This window comes from Penaeus vannamei, chromosome 26 (genome assembly GCF_042767895.1).
Source record: "Penaeus vannamei isolate JL-2024 chromosome 26, ASM4276789v1, whole genome shotgun sequence".
NCBI lineage: Eukaryota > Metazoa > Arthropoda > Malacostraca > Decapoda > Penaeidae > Penaeus > Penaeus vannamei.
In genome coordinates this window covers 19,896,804-19,919,591 of record NC_091574.1, presented here as the reverse complement: position 1 = coordinate 19,919,591, position 22,788 = coordinate 19,896,804, and the positions used below count along the sequence as shown (strand labels likewise).

The window sequence follows — 22,788 nt, the reverse complement described above, 5'->3', positions numbered from 1 at the left end:
ATAGCCCAAGACAGCCCCCAACAAAACAGACAAAAATAAGCCAGACAAACCCTTTAAAAAGGACAATTAAACAGCCCTCGATAGCCCAAGACAGCCCCCAACAAAACAAACAAAGATCCAGACACCCCCCACCCCAAAAAAAAAAAAAAAAAAAAAAAATAGATAGCCCCCGGTAGCCCCCTTTCCTCACCCTCAAGACGCTCTTGTGGTCCTCGTTGATGATCTGAACCGTCTCGTTGGGCTCGATCACCTGGTCGTCCTTGATCCAGGTGAAGTTGGCGTGGGGTTCGGCGACGGCCTCGCAGGTGAGGTTCACGTCGCCGGTCACGTAGCCGTAAGCTTGGGCCGTGAGGTCGTTGTCGCTCCATTGGGGTTTGTCTGCGGGGGGGTTGGGGGGTTGGGGAGGGGGGTTGGGGAAGGGGGATGGGGAGGTTGGGGAGGGGGGTTGGGGTTGGAGGGGGAGGGGGAGGGGGAAGGGGGTTAGAAGGGGAGGGGTGTTGGGGTTAGAAGGGGAGTGGTGTTGGGGTTGGAGGGGGAAGGGTGTTGGGGTTGGAGGGGGAAGGGTGTTGGGGTTGGAGGGGGAGGGGTGTGTTCGAAGGGATGGGGTTGGAGAAATAGGGGTGTTGGGGTGAAAGGAGGTGGTGAAGATAAAGAGGGGGTTAGAAGGGAAGGGGTGAGGACGGGGAAAATGAAGAGAAAATAAAGAAAGAACGAAAAAAAAACAGGTTAGAGTTTTCTCCTTAAAATAATCAATCCAATCTTTACAATATTCTTATTCATAAACGAGCTACAACATATTCCAAAATCCATAAAACCAATCACAATAATAATACTCATCATAAAAGATTAACAAACCCCTACTATCGAATCCCAAGACTCCTCTTAAGGCCGCGTCACACTAGCACTTTTTCCGTCAATTTTTTGTCAATTTTATTTAACATGAATACAAACATTCTCGAATATAGCTCTTGGTTTGACTATTCTTAGCTGAAAAAAGTTGACGGGAAGGTTTTCAGACGGAAACGATCATTATCGTCTGACTAGAAAATCAACAATTCGCTCAAAAATAGACAAAATTTCAGAAAATTGTAAAAAAATTGACGGAAAAAATGCTAGTGTGACAGTACCTTTAATAACACCAAAAATTCCAAGCAAAAATCCAAAAACCAAAACGAAAAAAAAAAATCCACTCACGGTGAACTTTGACCTCAATCACCAAGTCCTTGACCTCGGAGGTGTAGTTTGAGAGTTGCAAAGCCACGCACTTGTACTGACCGGCATCCTCGAGTGTTGCATTGCGGACGATAAGGTCATTGGGGTGTTCGGTTCCCTTGTCGTATTTCTTGCCTGCAATAAGGAGGGGCGTGTGGGGGAGGGGTGTAGGGGAGGGGTGAGGGGCGTGAGGGGAAGGGGGAGAGAGGGGCGTGCGGGGGAGGGGTGAGGGGCGTGAGGGGAAGGGGGAGAGAGGGGTGTAGGGGAGGGGCATGGGGTGAGGGGTGAGGGGAGGAGTATAGGGCAGAAGGGCGTGAGGGGTGTGAGGGGGAGAGGGGCGTGGGGGGAGGGGCGTGAGGGAGGGGAGAGGGGCGTGGGGGAGGGGTGAGGGGTGTGTTGGGGGGGAGGGGCGTGGGGGCGTGGAGGGGAGAGGGGCGTGTGGGGGGAGAGGGGCGTGGGGGAAGGAGAGGGGCGTGAGGGGGTTAGGGGCGTGGGTGGGAGAGGGGCGTAGGGGGAGGAGAGGGGCGTGGGGGGGAGAGGGGCGTGGGGGGGAGAGGGGTGAGGGGCGTGATGGAGAGGAGCGTGGGGGGAAGGGGTGGGGAAGGGGAGGGTTGGTGGTTAAATAATTTCTCTATTGATTTGTTATGTCTAGTTGTATGTCTAATCATACTACTACTATTCCTGCTACAACTGCTGCTGCTACTACTACTACCCTTTTATCTTTCTATTATGATTATCAGCATTATGTTTGTTATTACCATCATTAACAATATCTAATCTATTATCTTTATCATAGTTATCATCATCATCCTTTTCAGTATCATCATTGACATAATCATTCTCATTATTATTCTATTCTGTTATCATTATCATCATAATTATAATAATTAACTTTTATTATTATTATTATCATTATTGTTGCTACTGTTTCGTTGTTGTTGTTATTATTATTATTATTATTATTACGAGCATCAATACCATCATTTTTATTATTGTTTTTATCGTCTTCATTATCTTCATCATTACCAGTACTGTTATCATCATAATTATCATTATTACAATTATTATCGATATTATAATCATTATCTATTCGTCAAGAAAGAAGAGAGAGAGAGAGAGAGAGAGAGAGAGAGAGAGAGAGAGAGAGAGAGAGAGAGAGAGAGAGAGAGAGAGAGTGAGTGAGTGAGTGAGTGAGTGAGTGTGAGTGAGAGAGAGAAAGAGAGAGAGAGAGAGAGAGAGAGAGAGAGAGAGAAACAGAAATGAATGATATATGGAGATAGACAAACAGATAGATAGATAAATAGATAGGTAGATAGAGAAAGGCAACAAAAAGAGAAAATAAAGAAGAAGAAGAGGAAGAACCAAAAAAAGTAAAACCAAAGTACAAAAAATCAAATCAGAAAGAAGGGAAAATGAAAAAAGAAAAAGCAAAAGAAAAAAACGGATGAAAACGAAGTAAAAAAGCAAAACAAGCAAAGAAGAAGAAAAGGCCAAAAATAGAGAAAGAAGAAAAAAATAACAAATAAAGAATAGAAAAGCTAGAATCAGAGAAAGAAGCAAAGATATGAAGAAAGACAGAAAGAAAGAAGTAAAACAAAGAAAAAAAAGAAAGACAAGCAAAAGAAAGAAAGAAGGAAAGAAAAGAAAAAAATAAAGATTGACAAACAAAAAAGAATGATAGACAAAAAAAAAAATAATAATAATAACACCCACGGACCTCTTCCCAAAAATGATAGACGAACAAAAAGAAAGATATAATGATAGACAAAAAAGAAGAAAAAAGAAAAACACCCAGGGGCCTCTTACCAAAAGTGACAGACAAACAAAAAGAAAGAATGATAGACAGAAAAAAATACACCCAGGGACCTCTTACTAAAGGTGACAGACAAACAAAAAGAAAGAATGATAGACAGAAAAAAAAACACCCAGGGACCTCTTCCCAAAACTGATAGACGAATAAACAAAAAGAAAGAATGACAGAAAAAAAAAACACCCAGGGACCTCTTCCCAAAAGTGATAGCCAAACAAACGAAAAGAAAGAATGACAGACAAAAAAAAAAAAAGAAAAAAAAGAAAGAAAAAAAAAAAAAAACACCCAAGGGCCTCTTACCAAAAGTGACTTTCCTGTTGTTGATGTTCCAGGACACCCTCGGGGCGGGGTCTCCGTCGACGTCACAGCGCAGAACGGAATCGTGGTCCTCCTCGAGGAACTGGGTGACGGGCGTGTCCATGAAGTCGAGGTGTTCTGGAAGAGCGGGAGGAGGGGTAAGGGCGTGGTGGAGATGGGGAAGAAGGATGGAAGGAAGGAGGAGGAGGAGGAGGAGGGAGAAGGAGTAAGGGCGTGGTGGAGATGGAGAAGAAGGAAGGAAGGAAGGAGGAGGAGGTTGAGGGAGAAGGGGTAAGGGCGCGGTGGAGATGGAGAAGAAGGATGGAAGGAAGGAGGAGGAGGAGGAGGAGGGAGAAGGAGTAAGGGCGTGGTGGAGATGGAGAAGAAGGAAGGAAGGAAGGAAGGAGGAGGAGGTTGAGGGAAAAGGGGTAGGGGCGCGGGGGAGATGGGGAAGAAGGAAGGAGGGGGAAGGAGGAGGGTGAGGGAGAAGGGGGGAGGAGGGAGAAAGAGGAGGTGAGGGAGAAGGGATAAGGGCGCGGTGGAGATGGAGAGGAAGGAAGGAAGGAGGAGGAGGAGTAAGGGCGTGGTGGAGATGGGGAAGAAGGATGGAAGGAAGGAGGAGGAGGAGGAGGAGGGAGAAGGAGTAAGGGCGTGGTGGAGATGGAGAAGAAGGAAGGAAGGAAGGAGGAGGAGGTTGAGGGAGAAGGGGTAAGGGCGCGGTGGAGATGGAGAAGAAGGATGGAAGGAAGGAGGAGGAGGAGGAGGAGGGAGAAGGAGTAAGGGCGTGGTGGAGATGGAGAAGAAGGAAGGAAGGAAGGAAGGAGGAGGAGGTGGAGGGAGAAGGGGTAAGGGCGCGGTGGAGATGGGGAAGAAGGAAGGAAGGAGGAGGAGGAGGGTGAGGGAGAAGAGGGGGAGGAGGGAGAAAGGGGAGGTGAGGGAGAAGGGATAAGGGCGCGGTGGAGATGGAGAGGAAGGAAGGAAGGAGGAGGAGGAGTAAGGGCGTGGTGGAGATGGGGAAGAAGGAAGGAAGGAAGGAGGAGGAGGTTGAGGGAGAAGGGGTAAGGGCGTGGTGGAAATGGGGAAGAAGGAAGGAGGGGGAAGGAGGAGAAGGGGGGAGGAGGGACGAGGAGGAGGAGAGGGAGAAGGAGTAAGGACGTGGTGGAGATGGAGAGGAAGGAAGGAAGGAGGAGGAGGAGGAGGAGTAAGGGCGTGGTGGAGATGGGGAAGAAGGAAGGAAGGAAGGAAGGAGGAGGAGGTTGAGGGAGAAGGGGTAAGGGTGCGGTGGAGATAGGGAAGAGGGAAAGAAGGAGAAGGGTGACGGAGAAGGGGAGGAGGAGGGAAGAGGAGGAGGTGAGGGAGAAGGGGTAAGGACGTGGTGGAGATGGAGAGGAAGGAAGGAGGAGGAGGAGGAGGAGTAAGGGGGTGGTGGAGATGGGGAAGATGGAGAGGAAGGAAGGAGGAGGAGGAGGGTGAGGGAGAAGGGGTAAGTTCGTGGTGGAGATGGAGAGAGGGAAGGAGGAGGAGGGTGAGGGAGAAGGGGTAAGTTCGTGGTGGAGATGGAGAGAGGGAAGGAGGAGGAGGGTGAGGGAGAAGGGGTAAGGGTGTGGTGGAGAAGGGGGAAGAGGGAAGGAGGGAATGAAGGGGGAGGGAGGAGGGTAAGAGAGAGGAAGGAGGGAGAAGGGATAAGGGCGCGGTGAAGATGGGGAGGAGGGGAAGGAGGAGGAGAGTGAGGGAGAAGGGGAGGAGGAGGAGGGAGAAGGAGGAGGTGAGGGAGAAGGGATAAAGGCGTGGTGAGGAAGGGAGAAAGGGGAGGTGGTTGAGGGAGAAGAGGAAATATGATTTTTTCAAATATTATAATATAGACATGCACAAACACACACACACTTTCTCTCTCTATCTCTCTCCACGTCTATACACACAGAAAAACAAACACGCCCACACATCTAAACCCATCCCCACCCCCTACACCCACACACACACAGACACACTCTCTCTCTCCACTCCCACACACACAGAAAAACAAACACGCCCACACATCTAAACCCATCCCCACCCCCTACACCCACACACACACAGACACACTCTCTCTCTCCACTCCCACACACACAGAAAAACAAACACGCCCACACATCTAAACCCATCCCCACCCCCTACACCCACACACACACAGGCACACTCTCTCTCTCCACTCCCACACACACAGAAAAACAAACACGCACACACATCTAAACCCATCCTCAGCCCATCCCCCACACACTCACACATCCATCCCTCCCTCCCCCAAACACACACACACACAGACACACACTCTCTCTCTCCACTCCCACACACACAGAAAAACAAACACGCACACACATCTAAACCCATCCTCAGCCGATCCCCTACACACTCACACATCCATCCCTCCCTCCCCCAAACACATACACACACACACACTCTCTCTCTCTCTCTCCACTCCTACACACACAGAAAAACAAACACGCACACACATCTAAACCCATCCCCACCCCCTACACCCACACATCCATCCCTCCCTCCCCCAAACACACACACACACACACACACACACACACTCTCTCTCTCTCTCCACTCCTACACACACAGAAAAACAAACACGCACACACATCTAAACACATCCCCAACCCCCTACACCCACACATCCCCCCCCCCCCCTCTCCGCAACACCTACACCCAAATACTTACTCAGAACAACGAGGTCAAATGAGCGCTCTTCTTCCACGCCATCCACGTTGGCAGAACAGGTGTACTTCCCGCGGTCAGTTCTGCTAATGTTCGTGAATATGAGGTCAACCCCCTTGTGACCTGACCTTCCATCCTCAACATGGACCCTGGAGGAATATTATAGGATGGGTTGTTTAGTGGGGAGGTTCTTTATATGTATATATATTGTAGGGTGAAGGTTTGATGTTCATTTTTTTTTAAAAGAGGTTTATAGTACTCACAAGCAGAGGTAGCAATTAAGGTTGTAAAAATAAGAGGCAAGGTCCTGCAGCAGGTTATGAAAAGATGTTCATGAATTTTATGTTATGCTGTTAAAAAAATGAAAAAAAGGGAAACAAAAATGGAAGAACACATCACCGTCTAGCAGCAAGTATTCAAATGAACAACTAAATAAAAATAACAAAACTGTATATAAAAAGGAGATTAAAAAATAGAGGTCTTTCACGTAAGCTAATACTAATTCGTTTTTCAACTTTGAGCGAAAAGAAAAAAAGTACGCTTGCAACTTACATTTTCAAAAATAACACAAAAACTTTTAAGAAAAAATCAAATCTCTAAATAAGCATAAAATCTATACAGAACCAATCTATGAAATTAAGAGAAACAAAAATGAAAATAACATCAGTCATTTCAGACTTCTTCAAACAAACAAAAAAGCTCTTCTCAGTAAAATATAAAAGCTTTTAACAAAATACTGTGACGCTAAGTACCACGCTCCTAAAGTGGCATTTAATCTAAGTCAATAAAAGGTTTGAACACTTTGAAAAACGAAGGCAAAGTCATGTCAAAAGAGACTCTACAAAATACTGCCATTTCAGTATATACCAGAGGAGGACACTAAGTGCAGAAAACATGCAATAAATCATGCACATTCCTTCAGAGGGATTTCAAATCTATTTCTAAATTCAAAGAAGATAGGACGTTACAGTTTAGTTTTCTTAGAATTCTTCTCTGCATGTAGCTTTTCATGAACTATTTTCAGCAGTTTAGATAAAATGTAAGATCGAATTAGTAGTAAGACTGTGTTCATACAAGTGCATATCTTTTGGAATCATGAACAGATATTAATCATAAGTACAATTATAAAAGTTTTAAAGTATCACCAATGGCAGCCAAGCAAAGTGGATCTACATTAAATATCATAACAAGGAATCAATTGCAACTGGTTTTTGTTGCAATAATAATGATGATGTTGAGTTGTTGAGTGTGATGCACTGAATATGTGTATTATGAAATACAGTGCTATTCTATAGTGGTGGATGGTAAGTCTTTGAATAAGTGATGAAATTGTATAAATGAGAAGAAAAAAGGCAAAGGAAAGTAAATGAATAAAGGGTGAAAGAAGGAGATGGTAAATAAGAAAAATAGGGAAAAGGGAAGAAGAAGACAGTGAAGAAGAACAGTAGAAGAGCAAAAGAAAACAAAAAGTACATAGGAAGGAAAAAGAAGGAAAACAATTAAGAACACGGTGAAAAAAACGGAAAGCTATACAGTGAAAATGGAAAATAGAAAGAAGATAGAATGAAGGAAAGATGAAAGGAAAAATAAATTGAAAGAAGCTGAAAAAAGAGACAAGATAGATAGATAGATAGAGAGAGAGAGAGGGAGAAATAGAGAGAGAGAGAGATAAAAGGGAAGAAAGATCGAAAAAAAGAAAGAGAGAGAGAGAGAGAAGGAAAGAAAGAAAGAAAGAAAAAAGATAGAAAGAGAGAGAGCAGTGAGATGAGAGAGAAGGAAACAGAGAGAAGAAAAAAAATAAAGAAGCGAGGCAAAAACAAGGAAATGAAATATAAAGATAAAGAGAGTGCGAAAGAAAAAGAAAAAGAAGGGGAAAGACAGAAGAAAAAAGCATTAGAGAAAAAAAAACGAAATAAAGTGAAGGAAGAGAGACAAAAATGATAAAAGGAAATGGCAGAAAAAAAGAAAAGAACGAAGGGGAAAGCGAGAAAGAAAGGAGAAAGAAAGATAGAACGAACTGAAAGAATAAAAGATGAAAACGATGATGATAGAAAAATGTGAATGAGGACTAATGACTGTGATGATATTTAATGACTATGATTAAGGTGATGATTAACAGCTTCATTGATGACTGATGACTACGATGAGGGTCATTAAGGACTATGATGATGTTGATGATTAATAACCAATGATAATGACAAAGATGATGAGGATTGATGACTATGATGGTATTGATGACGGCAATAATGACGGTAATAATGACGATGATAATGAAGATAACGAGACTGATGAGGATAATAATGATAATGCCAATGACTCTAATGACCCTATGGGGCTAATGTCCCTGATGATACTAATGACCCTATGATGCTAATGACCCAATGATGTTAATGACCCTATGAGGCTAGTGAACCTAATGATACTAATGCCCCTGATGATGCTAATGACCCTGTGATGCTAATGACCATCAGGATACTAATGAGGGTTCTAATGACTCTGCTGATGTTATTGAGGATGACAAAGGATGTTGATGGCTCTGGCACAAGGTCACTACAGAGTCTTGGTTGAGCTGGTGTCCCGAGACCTTGTGAAGAGAAGGGAAACTTTGATCTGCAATGGACTGGAAAATAAATAATAAAAAAAAAGATAAATGAAAATTAAATAATGAATAAATAAGTGTAAAGTGAAATTAAATAGGAAACCATTGCTGACAAAAGAAAAGAAAAAATGGATAGAATCACAACAATATATATATATATTATATATATATATTATATATATATATTTTATATATATATATATATATATATATATATATATATATATATGAATATCGGCTTTCTATTTCTTTATTCTTTTCTTTTTGGGCTTTTTTTCGAATCTTAAAACTTGCATTCTTTTTAGAATCAGAAAACAAAGCAAAAAAGTGGCAAATAAAATTATAATGCAAGTGTTAATATTGTCAGTAGAGAAAAAGCATTTAAGAAGTGCCGGAAAAAAGTGTTAAAATCAGAAATTATGTCACGAAGAAAAGAATTAATGCAAAGCTGTTATTGGCAACGAAAAGCAACATAAGCAATTTTGAAACTCCGAAAGAAAGAATAATAAAAAAGAAAAAGAGAAATCTACAAAAGCAGCAGATTAGATCTTTTTTGAGCGAAATTGAAATAATTATTAAGCTTTCACTTATTTTTTTTTCCCTTGCAATTCTATATCACCAGAAAAGCAAAAAGTTTCACACATTAACAAATGAAAAAAGAGAGAGAAAAAAAGAAGAGGATATAATATAATAACAAAACCAAGCAAGGGAATCGAGATAGCCATTTCTTATACCATCATAGCAACAAGAAATTCATGCATAAGGTGCTTGAATACCACGCACACATAGCAGGCACATGCATCCTACCTACAATACAGAATAACATGCAATGACCCTTAGTGTTTAAGTGAACCTCTAAGTGGAAATTTGAAAGACCTTCTAAAGAAAGGAAAAACATAAGTAAATAAGTAAAGAAATTATTCTCGAAGCACTTCTTATTTTATTTTTGGTTTTGTGTACATAGTTATAAATCATGTATATATATATTTGTTGCATAGAACTATATTTGATGATGGATAGATTAATCAAACGTGCATCGAACCCCCTAAGAAATGATCAAGAAGTATCAGACCCTGAAAAGAAACTCGAAATGTCTATTTTTTCTCATTTCCTGCAAAAATCTTCAGCATAGAATAGGTATTAAAAAGTAACTACAGCTAAAAGAAAAAAAAAAATCACGATTCTTGCCATTGCCATGATAAATATGCAGCCGTTTTCTTATTGCTTAAGAAAGCACAGAAATCAGAAAAAAATCAGTAATAAAATCAACAAGTTTGCTAGGAAACATATCTCGTTTTTATCTCCACAAGGCTAAGTAAAAGATAATGATGTACACGATTATCATTTCCAGCAAAATCATATATAGGAAAGTTAATAAAACTGATTCACATGAAACTCTCAGAGAAGTAAAAGAAAAAAAAGCTGTTTAACAAATCAAAAATGATGAAAACTGATATTTAGTCGTGAAGAGCTTCCAGGTGTAATCAAATCTGTTTTAATCGAAAGTAAATGAATAAATAAATTGCTATTGTGTCTCGATCCATGCAATCATCATTCATCTAATTCAAGTCTAAATATATATTGTAAAAAATCTGAGCCTCTCTAACCACAGAGGTTCCAACACCGCTTTCTGTTCTTAGTCCCCTTCACTTAACTGGCAACTGGATAAATAAACATGATTGACCTACATCCTACAATTAAAATGGGGATATGCCGTGTGTTGGATGAAACCCCTATTAAACTACATCGTTCAATAATCAAAGTAAATCACATGATCACATTCTATTCCCTCGCATGTTACTAATTTTAACGTGCACTACGGATATATATAGACGGTGTAAGTCACACTTGTGCACCACTGAGCAGGACGTCAACAGTGGGTGCAGTGAGAAGACACTGTTGCACTAGACACTAGAGAGTGCATGAGACTTATAGACTCAACTACTCTACGTCTAGAAACTCTACTTGAAGAAGGTTCAGTGGTTGCATCTTCAAACAGGAATCATCTGTTTACTAAAGTATGGATAGGCCTATTAATGCCTAGGGACGGTTCCACAACAATGTATATATATAGAGAGGTAATGGTAATACATTACGCCAAAGCCAAAGCCAAGATTCATACAGTACGCTCTCTGCAGCATTTTAGTTTCTAAAGTAAAAAAAAAAAAATGTATATGTAAATAAACATTGGCCAGAAAATAAAGCGGTTTAAGTGGACATGTAACACTTACGTCGCATACTAGTACAAAGTTATTTTGCCTTTCAAATTATGAACCAAGCTCAGCCACAGTCAAAAGATTCTAAGTCTATAAGGCTTTTGTCTCTCAAGGGACGGATCTGCAGGACAGGATCCAATAGGGAAACAAGAAAAAAAATCGAGCGGTTTACTTCTCATTAAAAAACACAAATTAATAGCCTTATCTAGTCACTCACTCCAGCTTTACTTGGTTAATCTCTGTCTCTTCAAAAGAAAAGGTGTTGTTAATTGCGTTTAACTAAGTGATTCTCTTTGTTTTAGTTAAGTCACCCTTGTTAACTGTGGAGGACGGTTAAACATTATCCGACGTCGGCCAAGCGCCAAAAATCCGTTGCAATTGCATGCTAGGAAGATGGGGGGGGGGGTTGGGATTGGATATTGGGGAGGATTGACTCTTTAAGATTAAAGATGAATGATAAAGCTTCTAGCATCAAGGAATGGACTTATTTTTTAAATGTGAAGCAACGACAACCCCGTTTTCTATCACCAGCTCCGGCTCATGATAGAAAACGCGTCGGCCGTAAAGCTGAAGGGATTTCCTGCATTACCATCATGTCATCATCATCATCTCATCATATCATCATCATCATCATCATCTTCATATTCAATCATCTCTCTCTCTCTCTACCTTGACGTTCCCGCCGGCACCCACCTTGGAATCTCGTTATATGGCACGCTGTAGAAGAGAAAAGAATGTTGCGCTCGACTCTTTGAAGATCCGTCGTAAAATATGAACAAAAAGGCAAGACAGACGCTCAGCCACACAGAATGAGTAACCTAATAAGTGAGGTGATAAGTGGGCGCGCTGAGATGAGGATACTCAGCGGTGAGTCACTTGTCTGAGTCTCACTTACTCACTTAGACATGGAACACGAGGTCAAAGTTTTGTCAACTGCTTCTTAATGTACAGAGAGCAGTTGGGGTTAGACACTACTATGGTACAGCACAAATACATGAATAATGGGATATATATATATATATATATATATATATATATATATATATATATATATATATATATATATATATATATATATATGCACTTATGTATATACACGTATATTTACACATATAAGTACATGTATATACATTTATGTGATTACATACAAGACATATATATATATATATATATATATATATATATATATATATATATATATATATATATATATATATATATATATATATGTATGTATGTATATATGTATGTATGCATGTATGTTTTATACATACAAACATATATATATATATATATATATATATATATATATATATATATATATATATAAATATGTATGTATGTATGCATGTATGTTTTATACATACAAACATATATATATATATATATATATATATATATATACATATATATATATATATATATATATATATATATATATATATATATATATATATACATACATACATACATACATACATACATAAATAGCATAATATACAATGCACAGAGAAATATATATCAAATAACACATCCTGCAATAATAGGAAAAGTAACATCAACCAACGTAGAAAAAAATAATTTGCCCCTCCTCTTTGATGATAAAAACAAAATAGATAAGCTTTTATCACCCGAGACCTTCGATCTGAGGAACAGGAAAACATAAAAAGAGTTGTTGGACAGAGCAAGCGCCAGCGACGTTGTAGCGGCAAGTGAGAGAACTACCCTTAAACAGGCGCGATTGTAGCCAAGGACAACCCAGTCGCAGAGAGAGAGAGGTGGTGTTTGTTGCTCTCTCTCTCTCTCTCTCTCTCTCTCTCTCTCTCTCTCTCTCTCTCTCTCTCTCTCTCTCTCTCTCTCTCTCTCCCTCTTTCTCTCTCTTTCTCTCTCTCTCTCTCTCTCTCTCTCTCTCTCTCTCTCTCTCTCTCTCTCTCTCTCTCTCTCGCTCTCTCGCTCCCTCGCTCTCTCGCTCTCTCGCTCTCTCGCTCTCTCGCTCTCTCTCGCTCTCTCGCTCTCTCTCGCTCCCTCGCTCTCTCGCTCTCTCGCTCTCTCTCGCTCCCTCGCTCTCTCGCTCTCTCGCTCCCTCGCTCTCTCGCTCCCTCGCTCTCTCGCTCTCTCTCGCTCCCCTTCTCTCTCTCTCTCTCTCTGTCTCTTTCTCTCTCTTTCTCTGTCTTTGTTTGATTCTGTTTCTCACTCTCTCTCTCTCTCTCTCTCTCTCTCTCTCTCTCTCTCTCTCTCTCTCTCTCTCTCTCTCTCTCTCTCTCTCTCTCTCTCTCTCTCTCTCTCTTTCTCTGTCTTTGTTTGATTCTGTTTCTCACTATCTCTCTCTCTCTCTCATAGATAGATAGATAAATAAATAAATACACCAAACACCGTTAACGTCTGGGTTGCCTTGGTATTAATATATAGTAAAAGAAGAAGGAGAGAACAAGAAATAAAGGAGGAAGAGAAAGAGGAAGAGTGCGAGTAGAATTAAAAGGGAGAGGAGGAAGAGAAAATGAAAAAGAAGCAGAAGTAAAAGAAGAAGAGGAAAAGGAGGAGAAGAAAAAGAAGAGCAAAAAACGAAGAGGAATATGAAAAAGAAGAGGAGGAGAAGGAGGGAGAGGAAGAAAGATGAAATAAAAGGATGAAGAGGAAATTAAGAAAGGAAGAAAGACAGGAGAAGGAAGGAGAAAAAGACTTAGACGAAGAAAAGAAGATTAAGACAAGATAAGAAGGGAAAGAAAATGCAGAAGAAGAAGAAAAAGAAAAAGACTTAGACGAAGAAAATAAGATTAAGAAAAATAAGAAGGGAAAGAAAATGCAGAAGAAGAAGAAAAAGAAAAAGACTTAGACGAAGAAAATAAGATTAAGAAAAATAAGAAGGGAAAGAAGAAGAAAAAGGCGAAGAAGAAAAGAAGATTAAGACAAGATAAGAAGGGAAAGAAAATGGAGAAGAAAAAGACGAAGAAAAAAAGACAAAGAAGAAGAAAAAGCCTCAGACGAAGAAAAGAAGATTAAGACAAGATAAGAAGGGAAAGAAAATGTAGAAGAAGGAGAGCGAGAGGGCATCTTGCAGGCCCTCGACATCCGCCAGAACGAGACAGGAAATTTTAATTCCTTGTTCTCCGAAAAGGAAGGTCTCGGGAGGGGGGGTGGGGGGTAGGGGGCTATCGAAGTGACGTCACCACATCGACTGGGGGTCAGGACAGCCTACATACTCCCATGTGGTCCAGGTTGCAATAGGTGTAGCCTGGAGGTCATGTGGCGTGGTCTGTATCTGAAGGGGATAAGAGGCCTGTTGTGTTGTGGCAGGCTGGGGAGGGCAGGCTTGAACTACGGTGGGTGTGGGTGGGTGGGTGTGTGTGTGTGTGTGTGTGTGTTTCTGTGTGTTTGGGGGGGTGGGTGTTTGTGTGTGTGTGTGGGGGGCGGGGGGTGTTTGTGTGTGTGTGTGGGGGGGTGTTTGTGTGTGTGTGGGGGGGGGGGTGTTTGTGTGTGTTTTTATTTTTTTGCTTATTTTTCTGTTTTTTTCCCTTTGTGTGTGCGTGTTTTTTTTTTTTTTGTTCATTCTTTTCTTTTTTTTTTATTTTTTCCAGTGTGTGTGTGTGTGTGTGTGTGTGTGTGTGTGTGTGTGTGTGTGTGTGTGTGTGTGTGTGTGTGTGTGTGTGTGTGTGTGTGTGTGTGTGTGTGTGTGTGTGTGTGTGTGTGTGTGTGTGCGTGTGTGTGTGTGTGCGTAGTACATACCGTATAACAACACTTGTATTTATACCCATCTATTTATACATATCTCCTTGTGTGCATTCAAAATGGTTCTCCTCCTCCTCCTAATACTCATGAACGCATCTGTACGAGCGAGTGAATGAACCGACATCGCCATTCATGAGAAAGGGCGTCCTCTCGGGCGTACATGAATGGCATATACAAAACGGGCGTGGGCGGGAGGAACACCAGGTCACCCACACCAACTTACATGGCATCATCGCCACCATTATCCTCGTGTCCTATAATGGTCACAATTCAGACCAGTGTCTTTTTTCCCTTGTTTTTTTTTCTTTCTTTTTGGTTTTTCCTTTTTTGTTTTTTTCCCGTTTTTCTTGTTTTTCTTGTTTTTTCCTGTTTTCTTTCTATTTTCCTGTTTTTTTTTCTTTCTTTTTTTCCTTCTACAACCCCGTTAGGAAAATTGTGATGAAGAGGAAAGAGAGAAAGAAGGAAGGAAGGAATAACTGAACTCTGTCTGTCTAAATGGCGGTGTGTAACGTGCGCGTGTGAATGTGTAGCCAATTCACACATGGAATTGTCATACGTGTCAATAAACAGACAATATAGATTCATAACTACAACAGATCCTGACATAAAGAGGATGGAATTGTCATACGTGTCAATAAACAAACAATAAAGATTCATAACTACAACAGACCCTGGCATAAACAGGATGTCTAGAGGAAAGTGAATGAATAATGAGTAAATGCCACAGACAGATGAATAAATACCACAGACAAAGGGTCAGAGTGTAAGGTTTTACCCATCGTCTGTCTGTCTTACTCATGCAACAGAATCCCCCACTGATTCATGAGCAGAGGTTGGCAGTGAGGTTCGAGACGTCTTGAGATCTCGGCCAAAGAAGGAGAGGGAAGAGAGGGTTTATGTATATATGTACACTGAATACCGTATCACGCATTTATGTATATATATTTACACTGAATGCATACCGTATTGCGCTTACACATACGCAGGCAAACGTGCATACGAAAATAATCACGCATACAATTTTACGATTTACATGTATGTATATATCTGTATAGTGTGTGCACACACTCACACACACACACACACACACACACACACACACACACACACACACACACACACACACACACACACACACACACACACACACACACACACACACACATATAACCCCCCCCCCACACACACATATATATATATCTGTATATATACATATAAATATATAAACAAAAAGATTTGGTCAGATTTTTGGCTTCTTCTCTCGCCTCCTTTGTGGGATATGAAACCGGGAATGTGATTTTAATGACCCTTGAAATAAGCTTTTTATTCTGAAAGATTAAAGGCATAATTCCCCGAGTTTTATGCTTTCCTGACTCTGAACTTGCGCCGGCTGGATGTTCCTTTTATTATGCGTGAATGTATGAATGTATGTCGGGAATGTGGTGTTGTATTTTTTTTTACCTTTATATGTTTCTCCTTGGTATGTCCTGTATTGTGTAGATGTAATGAATATTATTGTGTGGGTTTATAATACATACACATACGTACAAATACGTACACATTCTCCCGCACACAAACACACACACACATATGCAAACACACACACACACACATACACAAACACACACACATATACTCACACACACACACACACACAAACACACACACATATACTCACATACACCACACACACATGTACACACCCTTCTCTTATGAACGAATTCAAAACTGTTCGGCAATAAAAGATACCACACACAGATACCCCCCCTCCCTTCCCCACCCACAACCCAAACACAGTCATAACCCCTCCCCATCCTTAAAAACTACCCCACCATCTTCCCCCCCAAACCATTCCCCCCCCCTATCTCCCCCCATTATCCATCTCCTCCCCACCTTCTTGCAATATATCCTCCCCCTACCCCACCATCTTCCCCTCCCCACACCATCTTCCCCTCCCCACACCATCTTCCCCTCCCCCCATCTTCCCCCATCACCCACCCTCTCCTCCCCACCCTCTTGCAATCTATCCTCCTCCCCCCTCCTCCCCTATATTCCCCAACTTCCTGCTCCTCTATTTACCCCACTTTCTTCCCCTCCTTCTATTCCCCAAGCTCTGCTCCCCATGTCCTCCCTATCTACTTCTTTTTCTTTCTTTATTATCACTTTCCCTTCTTCCCATTCTTATTTTCTTTACATTTCCCCATCTCCTTATCTTACCCTCTTCCCCCTTCCTCCCCTCCTTCTCCCCCAACAATGCCTTTCCACTACCCTCCCTCCCCTTCCCCTAACTTCCCCTCCCCCTCCCCCTCCCCACTCCTCCCTCCTCTTCCACCTATATCCCTTCCCTCCCCTCTCCCCTTCCCCTACCCTCCCTTCCCCCACCCCCTCACCCAAATACCCTTATCCCCCTACCCTCTCTCTCCCCTCTCCGCACTCCCTTATCCCACCCCTCTCCCATACCCCCTAACACCCCCCCCCCCTCCTTTCTACCCCTAAACACCCCCGCCCTCATCCTCCTTACCCTACCACACCTGCAGCACCCCCAGCATCCCATCCCCACCATCCCCCAGCACCCTCAGCATCCTTCAGCATCCCAAGCATCTCTCAGCATCCCTAAACACCCCCCATCCCCATCCTCCTTACCCTATCACACCCCCAGCACCCCCCAGCACCCCCCAGCATCCATCCCGTGACCTCATCCCCCGCCATCCCACGCGGGAGAAAGGTCAACCGCGTCTCTCCTGATGCTTTTGCGAACGCTGAGCTGTTAAGGTGACGAAGAAGGGGCAATAAGGGCGACAGAGGGATTGGCTGTAATCGCTGCTTTGACCTTTATGGGATGGGGGACTTCCTTCCGTTGCCTGCGCTTGGCTTTGTGTGCTTTCGTTGTTGTTGTTGTTGTTGTTTTTTATTGTAATTATAATTTTCGTGATGATTATTATTATCATTATTATTATCATTATTATCATTATTATCATTATTATTATTATCATTATTATTATTATTATTATTATTATTATTATTATTATTATCATTATTATTATTATTATTATTATTATTATTATTATTATTATTATTATTATCATTATTATTATTATTATTATTATTATTATTATTATTATTATCATTATTATTATTATTATTATTATTATTATTATTATTATTATTATCATTATTATTATTATTATTATTATTATTATTATTATTATTATCATTATTATTGTTATCATTATCATTATAATTATCATTATTATTATTATCATTATTATTATTATCATTATTATCATTATTATTATGATTAAGATTATGATTATTACAATTATTATCTTTATTATCTAATTATCATTATAATAATCATTATCATTACTATTATCATTATTGCCATTGCCATTATCTCTATCATCATGATTCCTATCGTTATTATCTTCTTTATTTTCTTATTATCATTATTATTCTTATTTTTATTATTACAGTCAACATTATTATTATTATCCTCATCATTATTATTGTTGTTTTTATTATCATTATTACTATTATTATCATTATCATTATTATTATCATTATCACAATCATCATTATCACAATCATCATTATTATTATCATCATCACTGTCATTATGATCTTTATGAATATCATTATCATATTCATGACTATTAGTATCATTATCACCGTCATCACCATCATCACCACAATCTCCACCATCACCACCACCCTCACTACCACCACCATCACCCTCTCCCTTACCACCATCACCATCTCCACCATCACCCTCACCCCCACCACCACCACCCTCACCACCATCACCACCCTCACCACCCTCACCATCCCCATCACCACTAATCTCACCATCCCCATCACCACCACCACCATCCCCATCACCACCACCTCCACCCCCATCCTCACCACCATCACCCTCACCACCACCACCCCCTCCCACTCCGAAAGTCCCCGCCCCCACTCCCGCAACTCCAGTTAAGTTTACAGTCAGTCGCAATTAGCACAGATAGCTTAATGACCCGCTAATTGTTAATTGTTCGCTTGTTCTTGTGGTCTAATTGAAGTCACTATTAAAGGCGGGAAATATTAATCGGTTTAATTCACGTCTTTAACGGGTTTCCGGAAGGGATGGGGGGGTAGGGAGGTGAAGAGGGGGAAGGGGGTGTTGAGGGGGGGGAGAGGGAGGGTAAAGGGGGAAGGAAGGAGGGAAGAGAGGGTGGGGGAGGGGGGAGAGGGAGGGTAGAGGGGGAGGAGGGAGAGGGAGAAGAAGGAAGGGTGAAGGGGGAGAGGGAAGGAAAGGAGGGGGAGGGAGTGAAGAGAGGGTGGGGGGAGGGGGGGAGGTGAAAAGGGGGGATGGGGGGTTGAAGGGGGGAGGGAGAGGGAGGGTAGAGGGGGAAGGAAGGAGGGAAGAGAGGGTGGGGGGAGGGAGGGAGGGAGGGAGAAAGGAGTGGGGAGGATGGGGTTGGGGGAGAGTGAGCGGGGGTTGAGGATATGGAGAGGAAGTGAAGAGAAAGGGAGGGAGTGTGGAAGTGAAGAAGGCGTGGAGGGCGTGACGGAAAGAAATAGAAAAAAAAGAAAGACGAGAAAAGAAACTAAAATAATAAAAAAAGGAAGAGAGAGACGGAAAGAAAGAAAGAAACAGAGAAAGACGGAAAAAAATGAAATCAAGAAAAGAAGAAGAAAAAAAACAAACCGATAAAAAAGAAAGAGAAGTAGAAGAGAAAACGCCAATAAAGAAAGAAAAAAATCTAAAAAAACAAACAAATAGGATAAGTAAATAAAGATGAAAAAAAACCTTCCTTTTTCTCCAGCAAAAACACCCCCATCCATCCCCCTTCCCTCCTCCCCTCCCCCTTCGCCCCCTCCTTCGCAACAGCGTGCAAAGTGCAACATCTTCAGAGTGCTATTTTAGGAAACCCTTGACTTCAGTTGACCTGGGAACTATTGTGTGACCTAGATTGACCTGTTCGTTGGTGTGTGAACGGTTGTCGTGTCTTGCATTTCCTTAGCTTTCTCTGTGTCTGTCTGTCTGTTAACTTGTCTGGGTGTTGCGTGTGGCGGGGTCCTGAATTGTGTGTGTGTGCATGTTTGTGTGTGTGTGTGTGTGTGTTTGTGTGTGTGTGTGTGTGTGTGTGTGTGTGTGTGTGTGTGTGTGTGTGTGTGTGTGTGTGTGTGTGTGTGTGTGTGTGTGTGTGTGTATGTGTGTGTGTGTGTATGTGTGTGTGTGTGTGTGTGTGTGTGTGTAGTTGACTGCCCTTCCCTCTCTTTGTTAACTTCCATCTTTTCCCTTTCTCTCTCATCGCCGTGCCTAGTTGTCTATTTATCTGTCTATCACCTTATCTCTTTCTCCCGTATCCTCTCTCTCTCTCTCTCTCTCTCTCTCTCTCTCTCTCTCTCTCTCTCTCTCTCTCTCTCTCTCTCTCTCTCTCTCTCTCTCTCTCTCTCTCTCTCATCATCTATCTTTCTTCACACTGTTTTTTCTTTAAAATCAATTATGCTGTATCAATATTTTATGTTCTGATATATCTGCCAATTAACTATCAATCTTTATTTCAGTTCAATATTTCTTCCATCTCTCTCTCTCTCGTCCCTTTTCATTAATTTCATTCTACGCTATTTAGTATTTCCTTCATATCTCTCTTCTCCCTTTTCACGAAATAAAAGAAAGTGTTTCTCTCTGTTCATTTCCATTCTAATCACTTTCTTCGTAACTTCAAATTCCAACATCTATCTGGTATACCTGATTCAATATACCAGTACCTATCTTACCTATCCGGTGTTTCTTTGGCATATCTATATTGTGTTTTTATGTATATTTCAGCATCTTTTGGATTTATTATTTTCTAGTTTTCATTATCTATCGGGTATCTATCGATCTAAATATGGAGTGTATTCTGGCCTAAGTTTTATTGTATTTATGGTTATCTCGCCTTGATGACCTGTTATGACCCATGTGATCATAATCATTATCACTGATATATGGTTTAATCTGTATTGACGTCCTGACTGATAGTAGGTAATGATCATACCTTATCATTATTATCGGATTTGACCTATCTTGACCTGTTCTCTTTTACATCATTATAAGACTGATTGATTCCAGATGTGACCTGACCCCCTTCTGTGATTTTTTCAATATACTTTTGTTTGGCTTATATTATTATGGAGTTATCCAGTTTTTATTTCTTATTTCTGCCAACCTGTTTGACCTATCTTGACCCCTGTCTCATGAACTCCCTTCGGGTATAAAAGGATAATCATTCACTATAATCACTAGATCTGGCCTACACTGGCTCTCAGTATTGTTCTGACCTTTTCCAGAAATCAGTGAGCATCATTTCTCTTCCTCATGACCCAATTTCACCTATCTCATTTTCTAGAAGTGACCTGACCTTTCCCAATGGCCAGTTATCATCATTTCTCAGCACTTATCCTTACTATCACCTCCACCTTGTCCTGACCTTTTCCAGAATCCGGTGTCCCTCTCCCACCGTCATTATGACCCGGTTTGACCTATCTTGGCTCTTAGATGTAACCTGACCTTTCAAAATAGCCATTGATCATCATTTCTCATTATTGTTGTCCTGACCTTTTTCCCATAAAAAGGCGGTCATCATCTCCCACAATCACTCTTCCTCTCTTTGACCTGTCTCGATCCCTGACCTTTCCCCAACAGCCAGTGACCATCCCCCCCAGCCTGTCCTGACCTCCTCCAGATAACCGGTGACCATCATTTCTTCCCCCCTCCCCCCCCTTAATCATAACCCCTATAAACCTTATCCCTCGACCCCAAGTGGTTGACCTGACCTGCCCCGGTAGTCGGTTATCTGCTGCCCTTCCGGTCCTGTCCACATGACCCTCTGCACGTTGTCGGCGTCGCTGGAGCAGGAGACGAAGAAGCTCTCCCCCTTGAAGACGGTCTGCACCTTCCCCTGGGGCTTGATCACGAGGCTCTCCTTCCCTGCAGCACCGGGAGAGAGAGAGAGAGGTCAGAGGTCAGAGGTCGAAGGGAATGTTTGTAAGGGGGCGGGGGGGGGGAAGGGAGAGGAGAGAGGTCAGAGGTCAGAGGTCGAAGGGAATGTTTGTAAGGGGGTGGCGGGGGTGGGTGGGGGTGAGAGAGGTCAGAGGTCGAAGGGAATGTTTGAAATGGGGCGGGGGGGAGGTCAGAGGTCGAAGGGAAGATTTGAAATGGGGGGGGGGGGGGTGAGAGAGGTCAGAGGTCGAAGGGAATGTTTGAAATGGGGCGGGGGGAGGTCAGAGGTCGAAGGGAAGATTTGAAATGGGGCGGGGGGGAGAGGTCAGAGGTCGAAGGGAATATTTGTAAGGGGATAGGTGGTGGTGGGGCGGGGGTGAGAGAGGTCAAGAGGTCGAAGGAAGATTTGAAGAGAAAGGGGGGGGGGGTCTGAGAGGTCAGAGGTCGAAGGGAATATTTGCAAGGGGTGGGAGTGGGGGTGGGAGAGAGGTCAGAGGTCGAAGGGAAGATTTGTAAGGGGGGGGGGGCTATGTGTGACCTAAGGAGGGGTTGGAAGAGTTGTGGGTTTATTTGTATTGTGTGTGATTATATGTGTATATATGTATATTTACATGTATATATATATATATATATATATATATATATATATATATATATATATACATATATATATATATATATATATATATATATATATATATATATATATATATATATATATATATATATATATATATATATATATAATGTGTGTGTGTGTGTGTGTGTGTTTGTGTGTGTAATATTGTCCATGTCCTTTGGTGGGGCCTTGGGCTAAGGGACCTAGAATAGCCTGGGGTGGGGGTGTGGCGTGACCTCTGTTCCTTTGGGAAGGTGTGGGGACTGACATAGAACTGGTTAGAGTTTGTGGGCGTGGTGAACGGGTGGTGGACATCTGTGACTTTTATCTGAGGGGTCAGAGGTCAAATTGGGAGGGGTGTGACCTTGCTCTTTAAGGCTAAGGTCAGAGTTCAAATGGGAGAGTCACTGAATCTGAATCAGATAGTCTTTCAATTAAGGTTTTGCTTAACTTAAGCTTTGAAAAATGACTCGAACACCATTGTAGAATTAAGTATCGAGAGAAAGAATATAAAAGCTGAAACTTTAAACAGATAATCAAACTTTACGAAAAGTTGTTTGAAATAAAGTAAACAATACAATTAATGGATATTTCGAGCTAAAAAAACGGAAGGTAAGACATAAAATCACATCAAAAGAA

The 22,788-nt window shown here is 41.8% G+C and overlaps 1 protein-coding gene across 2 annotated transcripts in view; it reads right to left on the bottom strand.

The window, feature by feature from the left end:
- LOC113817747 (neurotrimin) overlaps window positions 1-22,788 on the bottom strand; it is a 165,181-nt gene that overhangs the window by 9,670 nt on the left and 132,723 nt on the right. The window contains exons 3-8 of one of the 2 annotated variants that reach the window (XM_070140103.1): window positions 21,365-21,518; window positions 11,528-11,551; window positions 6,023-6,168; window positions 3,323-3,457; window positions 1,195-1,347; window positions 191-378 (exon numbers count right to left, since the gene is read on the bottom strand). In XM_070140103.1, the coding sequence (XP_069996204.1) occupies window positions 191-378; window positions 1,195-1,347; window positions 3,323-3,457; window positions 6,023-6,168; window positions 11,528-11,551; window positions 21,365-21,518 (800 nt within the window). The remainder of the gene's footprint in view (window positions 1-190; window positions 379-1,194; window positions 1,348-3,322; window positions 3,458-6,022; window positions 6,169-11,527; window positions 11,552-21,364; window positions 21,519-22,788) is intronic. The other variant, XM_070140104.1, reaches the window with a different exon arrangement.